The sequence below is a fragment of the Natator depressus genome, chromosome 6, assembly GCF_965152275.1.
Source record: "Natator depressus isolate rNatDep1 chromosome 6, rNatDep2.hap1, whole genome shotgun sequence".
In the NCBI taxonomy this organism is placed as follows: Eukaryota; Metazoa; Chordata; order Testudines; family Cheloniidae; genus Natator; species Natator depressus.
In genome coordinates, this window is record NC_134239.1 from 20,199,510 (window position 1) to 20,222,671 (window position 23,162).

General features: G+C 48.4%; 1 protein-coding gene across 1 annotated transcript in view; it reads left to right on the forward strand.

Moving 5' to 3' along the window:
* Positions 1-23,162, forward strand: part of LOC141989734 (solute carrier family 9 member C1-like) — a 293,130-nt gene that overhangs the window by 169,675 nt on the left and 100,293 nt on the right. The window contains exons 16-18 of the mRNA XM_074956659.1: positions 11,264-11,452; positions 19,758-19,907; positions 20,364-20,415. Of these exons, the coding sequence (XP_074812760.1) occupies positions 11,264-11,452; positions 19,758-19,907; positions 20,364-20,415 (391 nt within the window). The remainder of the gene's footprint in view (positions 1-11,263; positions 11,453-19,757; positions 19,908-20,363; positions 20,416-23,162) is intronic.

Below are 23,162 nucleotides of genomic sequence, written 5' to 3' on the forward strand. Positions count from 1 at the left end.
ATAGTAGCTTGGGGCTATACCCTGCAACACTAGCCCTCCTCTCCTTCCTGCCCCACCCCACTTTCCTGTCCCTCTTCAGGGACCCTTCTCACGAGCTACTCCTTGTTCAGGAGGTCGAGAATCTCCTGGGCTTGGGGGCTGTGGAGGAGGTTCCTCAGGATATGGAAGGAAGAGGATTCTACTCCCACTACTTCCTAATCCTGAAGGCAAAAGGGGGCCTCAGACCCATCCTGGACCTGCGTGGCCTCAACAAGTCTCTCAAGAAGTTGAAGTTCCACATGGTCTCCCTGGTCTCCATCATTCCTTCCCTGGATCTGGGGGACTGGTACGTCGCTCTCGACTTAAAGGACACTTACTTTCATGTCTCCATATTCCCGGGGCACAGGCGTTTCCTGCGTTTCATAGTAGCTGGGTGCCACTTCCAGTTCACTGCGCTACTCTTTGGCCTGTCCTCTGCCCCCAAGGTGTTCATGAAACGCGTGGTGGCTTACCTGAGACATCATGGTGTCCAGCTCTTCCTGTATCTCAACGACTGGCTCATCAAGGGCAGGTCTCCAAAGTAGGTATAATAGAGCCTTGATCTGGTGCGGTTCGCCAGCAATGATCTGGGCCTGTTAATAAACACAGAGAAGTCCATGTTAAACTCTATGCATTGAACTGGAGTTATCAGAGCAGTTCTCGACTCTACGCGGGCCAGGGCCTTCCTTCCGGAAGCGCGTTTTCAGGCCATGTTGAACTTGATCACCCATGTAAAGAGCCATCTGCTCACCACAGCCCACACATGTCTGTGACTAACGGTCCACATCGCCACTTGTATGTACGTGGTCAGCCGTGCCCGACTTCATCTACAGCCTCTGCAGCCATGGCTGGCCTCAGTCTATATCCCCAGCAGTCACACCCTAGACCGAGTGGTCACGGTACCAAGCCATGTTGTCTCGTCCTTGGACTGGTGGCTGGATCCCGAGTCAATGCTGCAGGGGGTTCCCTTCATGTCCCCGTCTCCGTTGCTTACCCTGGTCTCAGATGTGTCGGACCTGGACTGGGGAGCCCATCTGGGCAAGCTCAACACCCAAGGCCGCTGGCTCCACAACAGTCTGGCCCTTCATATCAATGGCAGGGAGCTCAGAGCGGTTCACCTGGCCTGCCTGGCGTTCTTGCCCCACCTGAAGGGCAGCGTGGTGCAGGTCCTGACAGAAAATACAGACACAATGTATTACATCAACAGGCAGGGCAGCGCCAGGTCTTTGGCCCTTTGTTGGGAGATGCTCAGCCTCTGGGACTGTTGTCTGTGGCATACCATTCATCCGGTAGCCACCCACCTGCTCGGAACCAGCAGTGTCCTGGCAGATCACCTCAGCAGGAACTTCTTGTCTCGCCACAAATGGTCGCTTCATCTGGAGGTGGTCAGCCTAATCTTCTGCACATGGGAGACTCCCCAGGTGCACCTGTTTGTGTCCAGGCCGAACACAAAGTGTCATGTGTTCTGTTCTCTGGAGGGCAAGGACAAGGGTTCCCTGTCAGACACCTTCCTGGTTCCATGTTTGGGAGTGCTCCATGTAAGGGTACGCCTTCCCGCCGATTCTGTTGATCGACAAGGTCCTGATAAAGGTGAAGCAAGACAATGCATTGGGTATCCTCAGAGTCCCAGCATAAGTTCCCTGTAAGCCGTGTGGCTGCACAGCAGCCTATTTAGCGCCGCGCAGGCGCTCATGGAACCTGCCCAGACGTTCTGCCGGGGGAGGGGGCCACCATAGGCTCTGACTTCCTCTATAGCTGCGGGGGGGTGCTCAACAGCTATTCGTGGCAGGTAGGAGGGGCTGGGAGGGCGGGGGAGGAGTTGGTTAGCAGGGCCACCAGCAGGTGAGGTGTTGGAGGGCAGGAGGAGCTTGGCTGCCAGTGGGTGCTACTGAGCAGCACCTGCTAATTTTTCTCTGAGAGTGCTCCAGCCCTGGAGCACCCATGGAGTCAGCACCTATGGGGTGCCCCTCTCCCAGCCCCAGTTCAGCCCCGGACCTGCTGCAGCCAGGGGAGGGACGGCCCGAACCCAGCTCCGGCCTGGACCTGCCGCAGCCACTGTGCCCCTCCCTTGGCCCGAACCCAACCCAGCCCGGACATGCCACAGCCAAGGGAGGAGTGCCTATCCCGCAGCCCCAGCCCCAGAGCTGCCATGGCAGGGAGAGACACCTCTCCCCCCAGCCCAGGTCCTGCTGCAGGGAGAGAGAGCTGGGGGGAGTCCTCCCTCTCGCGTGTATCCCCGGAGCACCCTTCTGCATCCCAACCCCCTCATCCCCAGCCCCACCCCAAAGCATGCACCCCCAGACAGAGCCCTCACACCCCTGCACCCCAACCCTCTGCCCCAGCCCTGAGCCCCCCTCCCATACTCCGCACCCATCACTGGTGCAGTGATGTGTCACACATCACTCCATATTAGTGCATGTAACAAAATTCATTCCGCACACGTGTGGGAAAAATTAGAGGAAACACTGCCCAGCATGGCTTCGTCAACCCTGGTTCAGCATGCTGCTGAGTCTTTCAGCAGTCACTCCATTGCAGCTACCTCTCTGGCCGGATCTGCTGTCCCAGAACCATGGTAATCTGCTGCACCCGAACCTGGTGTCACTGCACTTGACAGCTTGGCTGCTGTGTGGCTAAGTATGGATGAATGGGAGTGCTCCGCTGGTGTCCAACAGGTCCTGCTGGGCAGCAGGAAACTTTCCACCAGGGCTATCTATGTGGCAAAGTGGAAGCCGTTCATGTGTTGGGCCTCAAACCGATACATTTGTGTGGAAGAGGCCTCACTGCAGGACATCCTGGAATATTTACTGCACCTTAAGCTCCAGGGCCTGTTGCTATCTTCAATCAAGGTACACCAGGTGGCCATTTCTGCATTCCACCCTCCATTTCAAGGCCAGTTGGTCTTCGCCCATCCCATGACAGCGCAGTTCCTGAAAAGTTTGGAGCACCTTTACCTGCATCTCTGGGACCCAGTCCCCCCTTGGGTCCTGAATCTTGTGCTGTCGAGGCTCTTCGAACCCTTGGCTTCCTGCCCCCTCCTGATTCTCTCCTGGAAGGTCTCCTTCTTGGTCTCTATAACTTTGGCCCGTAGGGTGTCCGAGACCAGGGTGCTCACGTCCGATCAGCCTTATACGGTCTTCTACATGGACAAGGTCCACCTGCGTCCACCCGGCTTCTCTGCCCAAGGTCGTCTCTGAGTTCCACACTGGTCAAGACATTTACTTACCAGTCCTTTGTCCAAAGCCTAATGCAATGGATGAAGAGCACAGGCTGCATACCCTGGATGTCAGATGGGCCCTGGCCTTCTACATTGATAGAACAAAGCCGTTCCATAAGTCAACACAGTTGTTTGTTACTGTCTCCGACAGGATGAATGGTTGCCCAGTGTCAGCCCAGAGAATCTCATCTTGGATCACAGTCTTCAATCGCTACTGCTGTGACTGGCAAAGATGCTCCTGATGGCGATCGTGACGGCTCATTTGACTAGGGCGTAGGCATCAGCAGCGGCCTTCCTGGCGCATGTGCTGATCCAAGAGACCAGTCAGGCTGCCACCTGGTCATCCATCCACACATTCGCGTCACACTACATGCTGACCCAGCAGGCTTGAGACGATGCTGGATTTGGCAGAGCCATGCTGCAAGCTTCAAGACTCTGAACTCCGAGTCTACCTCTGTTGATTGTGTTCGTGAGTCATCTAGAATGGAATTGACGTGAGCAAGTATTTAAAGAAGAAAAACCGTTATCTGCCTTTCATAACTTGTCCTTCGAGATGTGTTGCTCATGTCCATTCCATTACCTGCCCTCCTGCCACTCTGTCGGAGTTGTCTGCAAGAAGGAACTGAGAGGACATAGGACTGGTGGCACCTGATATACTACAGCATGAGCACAGCATTCCAGAGGGCACCACAGCCAACCCGACTGGTACTGCTAAGGCAAAAATCTCTGATGGCTGTGCACGTGGGCACGTTCACACTTAAAATGGAATGGACATGAGTAGCACATCTCGAAGAACAACAGTTACAAAAGGTGGGTAACCAGTTTTTCTTCTTCGAATGCTGTCCCTGTGGGTGCTCCACTTTAGGGGTTCGTGCACCCCTGCACTCGTAGTTGGAGACTTTTAGTAGCACTGCCTGGTTGGGTCACATGTGTGTGGTCCCTGCCTCGTGCTGCTGCAGGCAGTTAACCAATGTTGTGCGACCAACTCCCACTCAGTTCCTTCTCTACCACCCTTGGCTACAAGTTGGAGCAATCAGCAGCGCCTTGCTACTTTATAGTTAATTAGTTACAGTCAGTTACTTAGTTTCCTTATTAGCAGCTACTAAGTTTGTTTCCCTTTCCTTTTCTCCTTGGTTTAAAAAAAAAAAACAAAACCTCACGGCCAGGAACTTCAGAAAAACAGCCATTTTGAGGGTGAAAGCTCCCCCCGCTGCCCCGCTCCCCCAGTGGGAATGCCCGGTTTCCCGGGCTTTCAGCGCCTTGCCTCCAGGCTCAGAGTGCCTGTCCCCCCCCACTCAGGCACTAACAAAGTGTTGCATTCCCTCAGGCTCACAGAAAGGCAGGGAGTGGAGAGGTCTGTCTGACCGGTCATGAGGCTTGGGACACCCTGCTCACTTTGCCACTTCAGACAGGAGTGCTTTCTACAACCCCACATTGGAGTGCCCTGCTGGGTGTCACTCCAGGAAGCACCTGGGTCCCCACCGCAGAAATTTTAAAAAAACAAACAAACCCCACAGCGGTCCCGCGGATAATAATAGCACCGGCTGTGCGGTCAGCACCGGGAGCTCAGGTGGCTGAGAGCTCCGGCACCACTGCAGACGGAGACTTCGGGGAACAGCTCCGGCACAGGCACTGAGGGGAGGTCGGAGCTCCATGCCTCCACGCCACAAGCTATAGCCACTCCGCAGGCAGGCATCCAGTGCTGGCACCGGAGCCGAGGTGGTGGAAAACCCTGGCACTGCTAGAGCCAGAGACTCTACAGGAGCAGTCTCCAATGCAGGCACTAAGGGGAAATCAAAACCCCGTGCCTCTGCACCGCGATGTATGTTAATTCCACAGGCAGGCATCCAATACCGGCACCGGCTGTGCTATCAGCACCAAAAGCCGAAGTAGCGGAAAATCCCGGCACCGCCGGGACCGCTAGAGCCAGAGACACTCTACAAGAGCCGGCTCTGACACAAGCACTAAGGGGAAACCAAAACCCTGTGCCTCCACACCGCAATCTACAAACGGTGGCGTGGCGCCACTACAAAAGGCGGCTTCTTCAAAAGTGCACCCAACATACACAGAGGCGCAGCCAGCAACTCCGCCTTCTCCTCCTCGGCCCTGGCACTGAGAAGGAGGCAGCCCCAGGGGCCAATCAAACCAGCACAGCAGCAGTTCCTCAGACAGAGAGTTCTAGTATTCGGCTCTGCACCTGATCCCCCTATTCGCGGTACAGATACGAGAATGATACCCTCGGCACCAAGTCTCCCCAACATCACTCGCTGTCTCGCTCCTTATCTGAAGGAGGAAGATGAGGAAGAACAGGGAGCTATTCCCCCATCAGCTCCTATCCATAAGGAGTCAGTCAACCCAGGAGTCTCTCCTGAGGCATATTATGCTGTCCCTGGGTACTTACAGTGGTATCGGGACCCCCTGTGCCGCTCCCATCCCAATGGGCATACTGGACTCCATGGGTCATATGCCCCACACAAGTGGGGACTGCCCGCCCTGGCCAGACCCAGCGCACAGTTATTCCCCACAGCTTCTGTACCAGCACCCTCAGTGGTACCAGGGGAAGAGGAAGAAGAACCTCCGCCGTTGCAGGGGACATCACCTACCCACTTGCCATCATTGTCCACAGAGGACACCTTTATGCCTCCTCCCCCTAATATAGGGGATGATTTCAAACTGTTCCATGGCTTATTTGAGAGGGTGACCCTCTCTGGACATCTCCTTTGAGGAGGTTCCCGTGATACAGCATGGGCTAGTGGACTTTTTGCATACATTCACTTTGTTTAAAAAAAAATTGCCCTTCACATGAATGAGGCACTGATGGACCCTGCAAGGGTCATTCGGTGGACAGCCTGCAGCTGCCCCTCCAGCTGGTGGGAGGTCCGACAGGAGGTGTGTACCAACAAATGGTGTGGACTTCGCATCCAGCGAAGAACTTCTTAGTGATCGACACAGTTCAGCGACGTGGCGTGCAACAACAGCCCTGAAACACAACTCATAAGGACTGGAAAAGACTTGATCAGTTTTGCCAATAAGGCTTACTCCTTGGCTATCCCTCACTTCCACATAGCCAACTATGCGACGTTACTAACAAAATACAACTATACAGACTACACAAAAATGTCTGAACTGATTAATTTTATTGCCCAGGACAAGGGAGAACAATTCCCAGCACTCGATTCTGAGGACGGGGCTGTAACATCTGTGTCGATGGTGGTTGTAATGAGAAGGGCCTCATGGCTCTATCTTTCTGGCTTCCCCAAAGAGGTGCAATCTATGGTGGAAGACTTGCCAGCCCAAATTATTCGCCAAAAAGACAGACGACTCACTCCACTCACTCATGGACTCACGAGCGACTCTCTGATCCTTGGGAAGCTATAACCCCAAACCGAAGAGGAAACAGGAATTTCTTTACAACCCAATGATACCACAGGCCAATATATTCACAACAACAGTGGTGATTTGACTCACAGGGTCGCAGATGCAGAACCTGAAGGGACAACAATCTACGTCTCAAGTTGCTGCATCCCAACCGTCAACTTTCCCTAACAAGAACTCCGATGGATGGAGACCAATGCTCGACCTCCAATAATTCAACAAGTTCGTCAAAAACACAACGATTCAAGATGGTCACACTATACACTATAAGCGACTGCCTGCTAAAAGCGTCAACCCAGCAGACAGCATTGCAAGCCACCGAAGAGGTGGTAACCCTCTTTACAAATCTGGGCTTCCTAATAAATACCGACCAGCCCACTCTAACAACAGTGCAAGAGCTGGACTTCATTGGGGCCCACCTCAACTCTATCGAGGCTATAGCCTCACTACTGAAACAACGTTCTCTCACTCTCACCAGCCTCATACGCACTGCTAGAAATAGCCCACAGGTGTCTGCCAGGACTTTCCCCCAACTCCTTAACCACATGGCAGCCACAACATTTGCTGTCAGACACACCAGATTAAACATCCATTGCCTACAAGGAAGGCTACGTATCAAGTTTGTTCCACACAGGCACAGCATAAACAAGCATGCCAAGATATCGGGCAAAATAAAGGACCACCTTCTCTGGTGGGCAAAACCGACCAACGTATGCACAGGGGCACCCTTCATTCAGACCACAAATTCCTCACTCCTGGGATGCAGAACAGACCTGCACCCACATTCTATTATAGGGCCACTGGTCCCCTGTGAAATTCCTTCGACATATAAACCTATTGGAATTTCAAGCTGCCCACAATGCTTGCTCCCAATTCCTGCCGCTCATCAAGGACAAGGCTATTTGAAGCCTTAGCTTGTATGTATTATGTATACAGAAAAGGGGGAGCACACTCTCAGTACCTCTGTGTGCAAGCAATAAAATCCTGACGATGGTGCATCAGACACAATGTCCGTACACCACAGCAGATATCTTCAGCAGACAAATTTCTCAGGACCGCGATGGGAGCTCAACAACACAGTACTCCTGCATGTATTTCAACACTGGGGGTTCCCCACAGTAGACCTTTTATTAACTGCACAAAATACCAAACACTCTCATTTTTGTTCCAGTGCAGGTCTTGTGTGCAGTCATTAGACAATGCATTCCTCCTTGAGTGGAACGCTCCCCTTCTCTATGCCTTCCTTCCTATTCCTCTTTTGAACCGAGTGATCCACAAGATCAGGCTGGATGGGCCACAGTAATTCTACTATCATGGCCTTGCCAAACCATGGTATCCTTACCCCTTCAGCATGACCGTGCATCCATGAATCACACTCCCACTTCTGTCTCACCCACTGTCCCAGGACTCAGGCCGTGTCCTGCATCCACAGAAACTCAGACCATGGCTCCTCCATGGCTCACGGAACCTGAGCTGACCTGTTCAGATGAGGTACAAAATATAGTTACACAGTTGAACAGAAATGAACCGTCACCCATACACCCTGAAGGGGAGACAAGTTAAGGCCTGGTGCCAACTTAAATGGATGACTTCCATCCCAGGGACATTATCCTTTATACTGCGTTACCTATTAGAACTCAAATGGTCAGACCTATCCATGAGACCAATAAAAGTCCATCTACCTACCATCACAACATTCCACCCCAAGGTGGATTGCCATCCTGCCTTTACCCATCTACTGACCCAATGTTTCATCAGAGGACTCAGTAATGCCTACCCTGAACTACGTGAGCCTAATACACCATGGGACCTGAACCTGGTCCTTCGGATCATCAACTCTTCCCTGTTTAAATCTAGGACAACATAATCACTGCTACACCATTCTATGGAAGTAGCATTCCTTGAGGCAATGACATCTGTCAAACATGTGGGAGCACTGGGCTTTCATAGCAGAACTCCCATACATGGTCTTCCTTGAGGATAAAGTGTCCCTCAGACCACGCCCCTAAATCCCACACAGATAGAACACATTACACACTTCATAATCTTGATGTTCAGAGGGCATTGGCTTCTGACGTAGACAGGACTTAAACCATCCCATAAATTACCCAGATTGTTTTTATCCATCACTGAATGCTCCAAAAGGAGCACCATCTCTAAACAAAGACTTTCCACGTAGATCCATAATCGCACAAAACTCTGCTATCATCAGTGCTACTGCCAATCCCTCATGGGGATTCGCTCACATCCCACTAGAGCCTTATGAGCCTCCACGGCTTCCCTGCACAATGTACCTATCACGGATGTTTGTAGAGTTGCTGCCTGGGCCTCAGCCCATACCTTTAGACAGCACTATGCCTTAGAGCAACAGGCAACATCTGATACCTCCTTCAGATGCTCTCTACTATCGGAGGTCACAACTTCAACTCTGAAGCCCCTCCTTCCATCGGAGGGCACTGCTCTGAAGTCACCTAAAGTGGAGCACCCACAGGGACAGCACTCGAAGAAGAAGAGAAGGTTACTCACCTTGTGCAGTAGCTGAGGGTCTTCGAGATGTTTGTCCCTGTGGGTGCTCCACTACCCTCCCTCCTCCCCTCTACTTCGGAGTTTCTTTATTAGTCTCTGCAGTAGAGGAGGAACTGAGTGGGGGTTGGTCGCACAGCGCGAGGCAGGGGCCATGCATGTGCGACCCAACTGGGCACTGCTACTAAAATCTCCGACTAGAGTGCAGGGGTGCACAAACACCTAAAGTGGAGCACCCACAGGGACACACATCTCGAAGAACCTCAGCTACTGCACAAAGTGAGTAACCTTCTCTTCTCATGCCCCGTGCTGTTCCTGAGCATTCTCAGAACCAGGTTATAGAAGGTGTGTGGCACTTGAGACATGTCAGTTCCTTCCCGCTGTGGATGGTTTTCTTTATTTTTTTTTATTTTATAAGAGTTATTTTGTTTGTTTTCTATTAGTTTGGGGGTTCCTGAGCTACAGTATTGGCACTTGGAACCTATGGTGTAGATCCAAAGGGGAAAAGGCCAGGATTCAAGATGTATGCCTGTTGTCCTGCTGTATTCTCCATTTTAGATCTTAGATGAGGCTTGCCTGGGAGAAGGGCATTTTTCCTCACCTAATCCCTGACCTACCTAATATGCAGCACCTTCACCCCAAGATCTTATAATGAACGCCTAAGCAAACTCCAAGCCTCAGTGCTTCAGGAGGCCCTGGCAGTAAACTCTCTGGTTACAAATCCGTTAAACGATCTTTGAGTACAATCAGACTATATCAGCCCACAATGTCTTGGAGGGCAAAAAACAATCTAGAACTCCTCATAAGGCACTGACCTCCACTCCTCGAGTGGTATCAAACCCTTCAGTGCAGAAGGATCCGAAGCCCCTACCTGCGTGGAGGATGCCATTTTGCTCTATGTACAGTGCATGAGAGGTCATGCTGTGTGGAGGACACCATATTGTAGAGCAAAATGGCACTCTCCACACAAGTAGGGGACCCAAAATTGAGTTTTGCAAGAGGCTCCCAATGGATGGGTGCCGCCACTGGTGACTGGTGGCACCAAAGCCCTCTTTAATATCCTTGCCCTCAGAACATTTAGGAACACAGAGTGGGGGAGACCAGGAGCAGGTACAAGACCGCTCAAATGGGCACTGCTATGATTAAACGTTCCACTGTCAGAGCTGTACCATTGGCACATCCCAAGAGTGGGAATGTGTAGAGTCCATCTTGAAGAACTCCAGTTACAAGTGAATAAACTTCATATTTTCAATAAAATAATTATCGGTTTAAAAAATGGAGTGGAACATAGTAAATTGGAAGGTCTTAAGATTTTTTCCGACCTTCTAATCATGTCTTGAAAGTAGAGGTAAATGGGAAACAGCTTTCCTATTTCCATGAAAAATTTTGAAATTTTTCCCCTTCCACATCAGGATGACCCTGAGACCTTTTGATATTTTTCACAAAAAAACAGAGACACATACCCCAGAATAACCAATAGTCCATTGGCTATGGCACCCCTCTAGGGTGCAGGAGACATGGCAGAACCAAGTTCAAGTCCTTGTTGTGCCTGATTTGGAGGAGCGATGTGAACGCAGATCTCCCACATCCTGAATGAATACCTTATCCTGTGGGATACAGTCAGTCTGCCTCTCTTTCCTATTGGAGCTGTTCCACTTTAATTGTCTATATAAATATTCATTGGGTTAGAAAGAGAGAGACTGCCATAGACTGTCCTAGGTAGGGAGAAGGATTTGTTCCCCCCAATATTCACCTCTGAAGTGACTGACCCATGCATAATTCAGCTGCTCCTGCTGTGTTCTGGAGCCAGAATTTAAGTCTTAAACAGTTTATATATCTGTTTCAATCTGCCTCCCTGCAGTTGCAGAAAGGTAATACTTACTTTCAAAGGTTACCTTTGAGACCAGAAAGGCTAGAAATTTGATGTTTGTTTTTTAGTTAAAGATTTTAATTCTGCATAAATTGGTTGGTAAGACCTATAGGGAAGTTTTATGTGCTGTTAATAGATGGATTTGTCAAGCCTGGGTAGTGTTGAAAGATGCAATATAATTTTCAGATTTGAGTAAAAGCTTAATATATTGTAAACTATGTAATGAATCTAAATAAATACTGTATGTTTCTTTTAAATAACAGGCTTTAGCCATGAGGAGGTCTTACATCTTTCATCATTGGAATCAGTTTGAACTAGTAATCATAATAGTTGGACTCATAGATATCATGATTATTAATGTCTTTAAGCCACTTCACCCAACATACAATACGATTAAGACTATCAGGGTATTCCGAATCTTTCGCCTTATTAGAGTTCTGCGTCTTTTGAAGGTAAAGATAAAGGTTTTTATAACTTTTAACAAGGAACTATAAAAGCATGCAGCTTTGTATTTTATTTTTAGGTTCAGTAAAATAAAATGTAAACCAAATTCTCAAATGTTATTGTTTTAAATCTGTGTGGCTCCTCCTTGATGTGACATCCCCTTATGTGCTTTGCTGGTGATATCTCATAGCGTGCTGCACTGAGAGCATGGGAGTATGTGGAATGCTTATAGAGCTATGATAAAACCATGTTTCTTCCTCATAAAACTGCCTCCCCACATCTACTCTTACATTTTGTATGATATACCACATGATCTGTGGAACAATTGAATGCACTGTACTTTAGGAGAGGGTCATAACAGTCCATATGTCAGCATTGATGGTTAGGGGTGCACTACCTACCTTTTCCTTTCAAATCCTGTTTATTCTGCTATTGAAGAAAAATCAGACAATCTGAGGGTTGCTGACCAGACATTCTTCTTCTTGTGTTTTGTTTTGTTTTAATTCTAATTTATGAGGAAAGTTTTCTTCACCCTCTCCCCCCACTACTAAGTCCTTATATTAATGCATAGCAGTAAAGTACTTTTCTAGTGTCTTGCTTTCAGCCACCATGGTTAAAAGTGTCAGAAAGTGTAGCTTCAATACATATGCTTCATATGCTTACAAGCTCAGGCTTTGTTCAGGACTCTTATTGTGACTGCTGGAACTGGGATGAAAAAAAAGACTTTGTGGTGTACTTTCCCATCCAAAATCCTAAGAGGGGTTGTGATAAATAGAGGGGGGGCAGGAGGGAGCTCCCTTTTATGGATACCCAGCCAGCCAGTTAGCTATAAAATCGCTGTTAGTAACTGTTCTCTACCTGCTTTACCTGTAAAGGGTTAAAAAGTCCATAGGTAAAAGGAAGGGAGTGGGCACCTGACCAAAACAGCCAGTGGGAAGGCTAGAACTTTTCAAAATTGAGAAAAAACGTCCCCTTTGTCTTCTGTGTTGTTCTCCCGGAGAGCAGGAACAGGGCTGGAACTATGCTGTAAGAGCTTGTGCCAGGTATGAAAAATTATCAAATCATACCTAGAAACTACTCATTTGAAACCCCAGATATGTAAGTAGATCAGGAAATGTCTAGGAAGATGTGATTAGGTTTATCTCTTTTTTTTCTTTATGGCTTGTGGACTCCTCTGTGCTAACCCCAAATGCTTTTGTTTTGCTTGTAACCTTTAAGCTGGATCTCAAGAAGCTATCTTGATACTTAATCCTTGTAATTGTGTTTTTTAAAACCTAGCAAAAAACCTAAGTTCCAGATGTATTTTCTTTCTTTTTGTTTTTAATAAAATTTAGCTTTTTTAATAGCAGGATTGAATTTTTGTGTCTCTAAGAGGTTTGTGCATATGTTGTTTAATTAGCTGGTGGCAACAGGTGATTTTCTTTGTTTTCTTTCTCAGCTCTTCCCCAGAGGGGGGTGGGGAGGTGAAAGGGCTTGAGGGTACCCACAAGAAGGAATTCCCAAGTGCCCCTACCTGGGTTCTAAAAGGGGTTTTTTGCACTTGGGTGGTGGCAGCATCTACCCATCCAAGGTCAGAGAAAAGCTGTAACCTTTGGAGTTTAATACAAGCCTGGAGTGGCCAGTATTAATTTTTAGAATCCTTGCCAGCCCCCACCTTCTGCACTCTATGTGCCAGAGTGGGGAATCAGCCTTGACAGGGGTTCAGTTTATTCAGCCCCTGTGCACCATCATTATGGGGAATTATTTTGCCTACATCATTTGAGGAGGTGAGCAGACCCTCAGTCTGTGAAATCCCCTTGAAGCTAGATAACGCGTAAATTTGTTATAAGTCCAACATACTTAGCTAGCCTTATCATCAGGAGTCATATAGTGCAAGTGCTCATAGATATGTCAGCTGCAGTGTATTACCTGAACTACTATCATACTCAAAGTTGTAGCTGCAAGAGATTTCTGGTTTTCTCATCTGAACAAATTTTCCTGATCCCATGATTCACTTGGGTAACTTTGTTCCACAAGTTGGATCTGAGCAGACTTATTTGCAACCAGGATGGGGCCATGGTTTTTCAAGTCATCTAGATTGTTTTGTTGCATTTGGAGAAGGGGCTGAATGGGAATCTTTCAGAGCAGAGACTCTCTTAATGGATCATCCTTTGTATTCAGACCTATTATTTGGAGACAGGAGTTTGTGTATCTGATAGTCTCAACATCCTTTCTACAAAGACAATATAAGTTTCTGCTTTTTCTTTCTATAAAGTGATCATGCAGGTGGCAGCAGTGCATATTGCCTTATACATGTCAGTCTTTCAAGCACGTTTTGCCTGTTCTTTGGAGACTTTGGAGATCTCCAGTGTGAGGCCGTGCTGCCCTGACGCAGCAAATTGGAGCTCTTGGTGCTGTGGGAGTGCTTTTTGCATCAATGAAGGTGTTATTACCTGGGAGACATGACCAATCAACGATTTATTTCTGGTTTCAACACAGATGTCCACAGAAATTCTTCTTCAAGTGCTTGCTCATGTCGATTCCATTCTAGTTCATTCTAGGTGTGTGCGTGTTCACATACGTGGACGTCGGAAACTTTGCCTTAGCAGTATCCGTAGGTCTGGCTGTGGCACCCTCTGGTATATTACGCCATGGTATATCAGGCACAGTGGGTCCTACGCCCTCTAAGTTCCTTCTTACCATCCGTGGTGGTCAGTTGGAACGCCTTTACCCCTTGCTTCGCAAGTGGCCAGCAATTTTTTTTCTATCTCAGCCTTGTGCTTCTGGCTGTAAATAATTTAACCATTGTTTGTTAGTTGTTAAGTAGCTATTAAGTGTTAGAGAGTGTCCCAGCGGGGACACTGCCCCAGGCAGGGCATGCCCCGGCCCCTGGGTTTTAAGCAGTGCTCCATGTGTAACAGGTCTATGCCTGCTAGTGACCAGCATGAATGTTGTCTAAGCTGTCTTGGGGAATCCCACGTAAAGGAGCGCTGTCACAGCTGTAAAAATGTTGGTCCTCTGACTCAGAGGGAGCACAACATACATCTCAGGCTGCCCTGCGCACAGCTTCGGAGCCAGAGCAGCCTGATGCAGCACCTAGTGCTTCTACTTCGGTGCGGAGTGCACCCCCGGCACCGGGTTCCTCCCAGAACCGATTCCTGTCACTAGTGCCGAAGAAGAAACCTAAGAAGATGGCACCAAGCAAGCGCGACCAGGGGCCTCCGGGCAAAGGACCCTGTTCGGGCCTTACACCGACTCCAGACCCGCAAAAGGGCTCAGCCCCAGGGAGTTCCTTCCCCCGAAAGAACCCATCACTGATTCCAGGAAACAGTAAAGGGCCCAGGCCAATGGCGCAGTCGACAGCCTCCCAGCTCCTGGCACCAGGAAAGTGGAGAGCGCCCCCACTGCAGATGGCACTGCTTGGGGCTATATATCTGGCTATGGCTCCTCAAGAGGGCAAGCCTGCCGGCAAGGCCTTGCACAAATCAAGCAAGTGCCACTGGTCTCCCGAGCCAAGACACAACCCTCGGTCACCACATTCTTGGTCTCCGCGTCGGCTCAGGGCTCTGGCTCACCACTACGAGTCATCAGCTCCATGCTCCAGATCCCCATCCTCGCGCTGGGATTTGCACAGCCATAGACGATCTCCCTGGCACCGGTCTTCATCTTGAGTCGCTATAACTTTAACTTGTGGGACTCTCTCCTCAAGTTCAAGGACTCCATGACCCAGGAGATGGCCCAGAAGTTCACATCTCTGGTGGAGGAGGGTACCGCAGCAGCTCGGTGCTCCCTCCAAATGGCCTGGGACATGGCCGATTCAGCTGCCCAAGTGGTTGCCTCTGCGGTGGTCATGCAGCACAGTTCCTGGCTTCAGACTACAGACCAGTCCCAGGAGATGCAGGCCTCTATTCAGGATCTCCCATTTGACAGTGTCGGCCTTTTTTCCTACCAAATGGATTCTTATCTACGAGGCCTGAAAGACTCACGGGTGACTCTCTGCTCTCTGGGGATGCATATTCCTCAGGCGTTGAGATAGCCATTCCGGCCTCCCCCGCCACCTCGACAGGGGCAGCCTCGGCAGGCACCTGCCAAGAAAAGGGATGTAGGGTTTAGTTACCGCCGCCCTTCGTTGTCCCGATCTGCTGCACAGCCTTGCCCAGTGAAGCACCAAGGGGGCCAGAAGTGCTCATTTTGAGGGTGTGCTCGGGAGCAATGTACCAGCCAACTGCCCGGATCCTTCCCGCTTTTTCCTCAACTGCCTTTTTCCCTACTTCTCGGCCTGGTCGCTGATTACATCAGACCATTGGGTCCTGGACATAGTAGCTTGGGGGTATATCCTGCAATTTTTGGCCGCCCCTCCCTCCGCCCTCCCCGCCCCCGACTTCCCCATCCCTCTTCAGGGACCCTTCTCATGAGCAACTCCTCGTTCAGGAGGTCGAAAATCTCCTGGGCTTGGGGGCTGCGGAGGAGGTTCCTCGAGATATGGAAAGAAGAGGATTCTAATCCCACTACTTCCTAATCCCAAAGGCAAAGGGGGTCTCAGCCCCATTCTGGACCTGGGTGACCCCAACATGTCTCTCAAGAAGTTGAAGTTCTGCATGGTCTCCCTGACCTCCATCATCCCATCCCTGGATCCTCTCGACTTAAAGGACGCTTACTTTCATGTCTCCATATTCCCAGGGCACAGGCATTTCCTGCATTGCATAGTGGTTGGGCGTCACTTCCATTTCATGGTGCTACCCTTTGACCTGTCTTTGGCCCCCAGGGTGTTCACGAAATGCATGGCGCTGGTAGCGGTTTACCTGAGACGTCAAGGGGTCCAGATCTTCCCATATATCAACGAGTGGCTCATCAAGGGCAAGTCTCCTGGGAAGGTGCACAGGAGCCTCGATCTGGTGCGGTCCACCTGCAGCGACCCGGGCCTGTTAATAAACACGGAAAAGTCCATGTTAATGCCAGTCCAAAGGATAGAGTTTATCGGAGTGGTCCTCGACTCCATGTGGGCCAGCGCCTTCCTTCCGGAAGTGCGTTTTCAGGCCATGTCAAGCTTAATTTCCCACATAAAGAGCCACCCACTCACTACGGCTCACATGTTCCTGCGACTGATGGGCCACATGACCGCGTGCACATATGTGGTTAGCTATGCCCGTCTTCATCTGCAGCCTCTGCAAGTGTAGCTAGCCTCGGTCTACACCCCCAGCAGGCACACCCTGGACTGTGTGGTCACAGTGTCAAACCACGTCCTCCTGTCTCTTGATTGGTGGCAGGATCCCAGGTCGGTGCTGCAGGGAGTCCCCTTTGCAATCCCATCTCCATCGATCACCATGGTCTTGGATGTGGCAGATCTGGGTGTGGGAGCCCATATGGGTGAGCTCAGCACCCAGGGCCACTGGCTCCACAATGATCTTGCCCTTCATATCAATGTCAGGGAGCTCAAAGCAGTTCGCCTGGTCTGCCAGGCCTTCTTGCCCCACTTGAAAGGCAAGGTGGTGCTGGTCCTTACAGAAAATACCACTACGATGTATTAGATCAACAGGCAGGGTGGTGCCAGGTCTTCAGCCCTTTGTCAGGAAGCGCTCAGCCTCTGGGATTTTTGTGTGCGATATGCCATTCATCTGGTAACCATCTACCTGCCCGGAGCCAAGAACATCCTGGCAGATCACCTCAGCAGGACCTTCTCGTCTCGCCATGAATGTTCGTTCCATTTGGAGGTGGTCAGCCTAATCTTCCATAGGCGGGGGACTCCCTGGTGGACCTGTTTGCATCCAGGCAAAAAAGAAAGTGCCACGTGTTCTATTCTCTGCAGGGCAGGGACAAGGGCTCCCTGTCGGACACCTTCCTGATTCAGTGTTCGGGAGCTCTGATGTATGCCTTCCTGCCGGTGCCATTAATCCTCAGAGTCCTGCTCAAGGTGAAGCAAGACAAAGCAACAATCATCCTCATAGTCCCAGCGTGGCCTCATCAACACTAGTTCGGCATGCTGCTGAGTCTTTCGGCAGCCACCACGCTGCAGCTACCTCTTCAGCAAGATCTGCTATCTCAGAGCCACGTCAATCTGCTGCATCCGAACCTGGCGGCACTGCACTTGACAGCCTGGCTACTCGTGGCTGAGTGGGGATGAATGGCAGTGTTCTGCTGCTGTCCAGCAGGTTCTGCTGGGTAGGAGGAAACCGTCCACCAGGGCCACCAACACGGCAAAGTGGAAGCGGTTCACATGTTGGACCTCGGATCATCACTTTCATGCAGAAGAGGCCCCACTGCAAAGCATCCTGGACTAGTTGCTACATCTTAAGCTCCAGGGCCTGTTGCTATCCTCGGTCAAGGTTCACCTGGCGGCCATATCAATGTTCCACCCTCCATTCCAAGGCAGGTCCATCTTCGCCCATCAGATGACGACTGGTTCGTGAAAGGTGTGATGTGCGTTTACCCGCATGTCTGGGACCCGGTCCCCACCCCATTACCTGAATCTTATGCTGTCTAGGCTCATGGGCCCACACTTGAAGCCCTTGGCTCCCTGCTCCCTTCTGCTTCTCTCCTGGAAGGTTGCCTTCTTGGTTGCTATAACTTCGGCCCGTAGGGTGTCCAAAATCAGGGTGCTCACGTCGGAACTGCCTTATACGGTCTTCTGTAAGGACAAGGTCCAGCTGTGCCCGCACCTGGCCTTTCTGCCCAAAGTCGTCTCTCAGTTCCATACTGGTTAAGACATATACCTACCAGTCCTGTGTCCAAATATGCAATGGATGAGGAATGCAGGCTGCATACCCTAGATGTCAGGCAGGCACTGGCCTTCTATATAGAATGAACGAAGCCGTTCCGTAGGTCTACGCAGTTGTTTGTTGCTGTCACAGACAGGATGAAGGGTTGCCCAGTGTCTTCCCAGAGAATCTCATCCTGGATCATGGCCTGAATCCGCTACTGTTATGAGCTGGCAAAGGTGCTCCTGCAGGCGATTGTGACGGCTCATTCAACTAGGGTGGAGGTGTCATCAGCAGCCTTCCTCGCTCAGGTGTTGATCCAAGAAATTAGTCAGGCCGCAACCTGGTTGTCCGTCCACACACTTGCTTTGCATTATGCCCTGACCCAGCAAGCTCATGATGACACTGGTTTCGGTAGAGCGGTGCTCCAATCTCTGCAAGACTGTGAACTCTGAGCCCACCTCCAAGGATTCTGCTTGAGAGTCACGTGGAATTGAATCAACGTGAACAAACACTCGAAGAATAAAAAATAGTTACCCACCTCTCATAACTGTTGTTCTTCGAGATGTGTTGCTCATGTCTGTTCCATTACCCGCCCTCCTACCCCTCTGTCGGAGTTGTCGGCAAGAAGGAACAGAGAGGGCGTAGTGCCAGCAGCGCCTGATATACTGCGGCGTGAGCGAGTCACCCCAGAGGGCACCACAGCCTAACCCACTAAGGCAAAAGTCTCCAACCTCCATGCACATGGGTGAAGACACACCAATAATGAAGTAGAATGAAATGGACATGAGCAACACATTTCGAAGAACAACAGTTACAAAAGATGGGTAACCGTTTTTTCCTCCACTTAGTGCAGTGAGCTATTGTCAAAACCAAAGGGTTTAATTTAAGGAGAGCTATCTAGGCTCAAAAGTGGCTTGACTGATTCACCTAGGTTCTGGAGGGTTCTGACCCAAATTGCCAATTAAAGGAAAAATAATTGTGTCATTTATGAATTTTATTAAAAGTAAACATTCAAGAGTAAAATAAAAAAACTGTTACAAATTCTAAGGTTGAAAATAATGACAGTTAAGTTAATTGATGATTTTACCCCAATATTGCTGCTAACACAGCAAATAATCACTTATTGATTCTAAAACAGGAAGCTCAAGGAGGAAGCTGTTAGTTTAGTTGGCAGGCGACAATCAAAGAACTTTTACTCACAGCAATGATAGTCTTTAATTGATTTAGTTGGTGTTTTCCTCCTTGGAATTCACTGTAACTATAGTGGCTAAACTATTTCCTTTCTCTACTCCTACTTCCACCCCAGCATAAAAAGTAAGTATAAGATTTACAAGACACTTTATAAAGAGGACGTTTAGGAGATTTTTCACTAAACAATGGCAACCTTGGTTTTCTGGAGAACTAACATAGGTTATATTAAATTGTACTGCTGAACTTCTAAGTTATGTTAAGAGCATATCAAGCATCTGGACAGACACTCTGTTGTAGTATTTACATAAATCAAAGTTAAATGAAATATAAACATACATGTGAAGTGTATTAATCTGTATAAGAATTCTATTAGAAAAGTTGACATTTTTATTAGATCATGTATTTTGTTTGCAGATGTGACTTATTTCATTATTATTTATTTCAGCTTGTGATACCAAAATTGATATACCTATTGGAAAAACAAATAAACAAACAGTTAACCTTTAGATATGATATTGCTAAGGGATATGTCCAAGGTGAAGAAGATACAAAATATTTAATTGAGCAGATTTCTGGTCATGAGACAATTTCTAAGGTGAGGGAAAATAATAGAAAGTATAGGAAATGGTTTAAAATGTGTGCTTTTGAACATTTTAATTTATATTCTTTAAAAAGTTATAGATTTAAATTGATAACAGGAAATTAAAATAGATAAAATAAAGATGTCAGAATGATTAAAAACAAATTCTAGCACAGCTGATACATGATGTGCATACTGCACCTTTTCAAAGGGTGATGGAGCTGCTACCCCATCTGGCAGACCTCAAGTATTCTTGGTCAACTGGACCTCCTCTAAGTATTCCAAAAGGAGCCTGGTCCTTCTACAACATGGGTTATGGCTTGATGTCATTCTAACCCTAACTCACTCACTGCTAACCCCCTATATTTAACGGACTTCCACAATATTTGTACTAAAATGTATTTAAAATATGAACTCACAAAGGTGTATGTATCTTTCCTAATAGAAATTGCATTTTCCTTTATTTTACAGGAAATAAATAAAATTATGGAAAAGAATAAACAAGATGCTATGAAAGAGCTAGGTATGTAAAATGGAGATACCTTATAGTCAGTGTGCTGACTCCACATAGCAGGAAGTCACCAGACAGACCCTGAAAAAGTCGCTAGATATAGCTGTTTAAAGCATGCAAAAGGAGTAAAAAATGTCACTGAACAAAATTTCCAGGGAATTCAACAGAGAATTTTATATAGATATACACACACACACACACACACACAGGCGAGTATAGTTTCAAAATCATTCACAAGCAGCTCAATAGTGTTAATAAAATCCATTCCACGCTCTTCTTACTACATTCTGTTACGCACCAGAAGCAACTACAAGAGTACACTGTCATCATCCGGAGGGCGCACGCTGTTCATTGGGAAGGGCGTTCTGTTCACTGCAGCCCAGGTTGGCTGGGGTTGGTTAATTTCAGCTGAGCCTCCCTTTCTTGCCAGCCTGGGTTTGAGCCAACAAGTGAGTGAAAGGGAGAGCCCAGAATCGGGGGAAGAGGGCATTCCCCTGACCAGAGCTCGGCACTGCAGGGAATCAAGAAAGTAGATTTAAAAGCAAAAATCCACTAGCCGGACCCCTTTTCCCTGTTTCCAGGGTTTCATTTCTGATAACAGCTGGGCAGCTAAGCCCAGGCCTAGCCAGGTGAAAGGGAGTAAAGGAGAACCAAAATCAAGCTAGCTCCACCTTTGATATTTGTAGTAAGGGCTTCATCCCTGGAGGCCCGTTGCCCCCTGCCATGGCCTGTCTCTTCTCACTCCACCTTCCATCTTTGCAGCTCTCCTTGCTAGCTAACCTGCCTCCCAAGGGCGTCAATTAGGTAGGGAAGGGGGGCTGCAGCCCCCCCTGAGTTTCATACAGGAGGTGGGCTCCCAGGTGGAGCTCTTAACTGCTCAGCATTAGTGTGGAATGTGAGTTCTGCAGAGAGGTGCTTCTCCCAACTTGTGTCCCTGGGGCCGGGAATCAGTGTTTTGTTTACAAACAGAGGCAGGGTGATTAAGATAAGAAGAGGCTGGTAATTAAATTAAGGATCTGGAAGTCGTTAGATGAACCTATAAAACAGGTTTCAGAGTGGTAGCCATGGTAGCCTATATCAGCAAAAACAACAAGGAGTACTTTTGTGGCACCTTAGAGACTAACAAATTTATTTGGGCATAAGCTTTTATGGGCTAAAACCCACTTCATCAGATGCATGGAGTGGAAAATACAGTAGGAAGACATATATACAGAGTACATGAAAAGATGGGGGTTGCCTTACCAATTCTAATGAGACAATTCAATTAAAGTGGGCTATTGGGGAGGGAGGCAGGGATAGCTCAGTGGTTTGAGCATTGGCCTGCTAAACCCAGGGTTGTGAGTTCAATCCTTGAGGGGGCCCTTTAGGGATCTGGGGCAAAAATTGGAGATTGGCCCTGCTTTGAGCAGGGGGTTGGACTAGATGACCTGAGGTCCCTTCCAACCCTGATATTCTATGATTATCAGCAGGAGGAAAAATCACGTTTGTAGTGGTAATCAGGATGGCCCATTTCAAACAGTTGACAAGAAGATGTGAGTAACAGTAGGGGGAAAAATTAGCATGGGGAAATAGTTTTTAGTTTGTGTAATGACCCATCCACTCCCAATCTTTATTCAGGCCTAATTTGATGGTGTCCAGTTTGCAAATTAATTCCAGTTCTGCAGTTTCTCATCGGAGTCTGTTTTTGAAGTATTTTTGTTGAAGAATTGCCACTTTTAAGTCTGTAATTGAGTGTCCAGGGAGGTTGAAGTGTTCTCCGACTGGTTTTTGAAAGTTATTATTCTTGACGTCTGATTTGTGTTCATTTATTCTTTAGCATAGAGACTGTCCAGTTTGGCCAATGTACGTGGCAGAGGGGCAATGCTGGCACATGATGGCATATATCACATTGGTAGATGTACAGGTGAACGAGCCCCTGATGGTGTGGCTGATGTGATTAGGTAGGAATCCGGGGGAGGAGGGCGGGGGGGGGGCTGTGAGGATTGAAGAGAGAATGCAGGAGACTCAGAAGAAATACAGCCAAGACTTCTGAACCAACGGTTCATTCAGAAAAGAGGAAGATGTTGGGGGCATAAATGAAAAGAAGGGGCCAAAACACAGGGAAGGGATAGCAGTAGTATAGAGAAGTTCCTATTCTACCTGTGGTACTTATGTGGCCCCCCATCACTGTAGTATCTGAGTGCCTCACATCACAGCCCCTTGGTGAGGTAGAATAGTGCTGTTATTCCCATTGTACAGATGGGGAACTGGAGGCACAGGGAGATAACCAGATTTTCAAAGAAAAGGAGTACTTGTGGCACCTTAGAGACTAACCAATTTATTTGAGCATAAGCTTTTGTGGGCTAAAACCCACTTCATCGGATGCATGCAGTGGAAAATACAGTAGGACGATCTATATACACACAGAGAACATGAAATAATGGGTGTTATCATACACCCTATAACGAGAGTGATTAGTTAAGGTGAGCTATTACCAGCAGGAAAGAAAAAAAACCTTTTGTAGTGATGATCAAGATGGGCCATCTTGATCATCACTACAAAAGGTTTTTTTTCTTTCCTGCTGGTAATAGCTCACCTTAACTGATGACTCTCGTTATAGTGTGTATGATAACACCCATTATTTCATGTTCTCTGTGTGTATATAGATCTTCCTACTGTATTTTCCACTGCATGCATCCGATGAAGTGGGTTTTAGCCCACAAAAGCTTATGCTGAAATACATTTGTTAGTCTCTAAGGTGCTACAAGTACTCCTGTTCT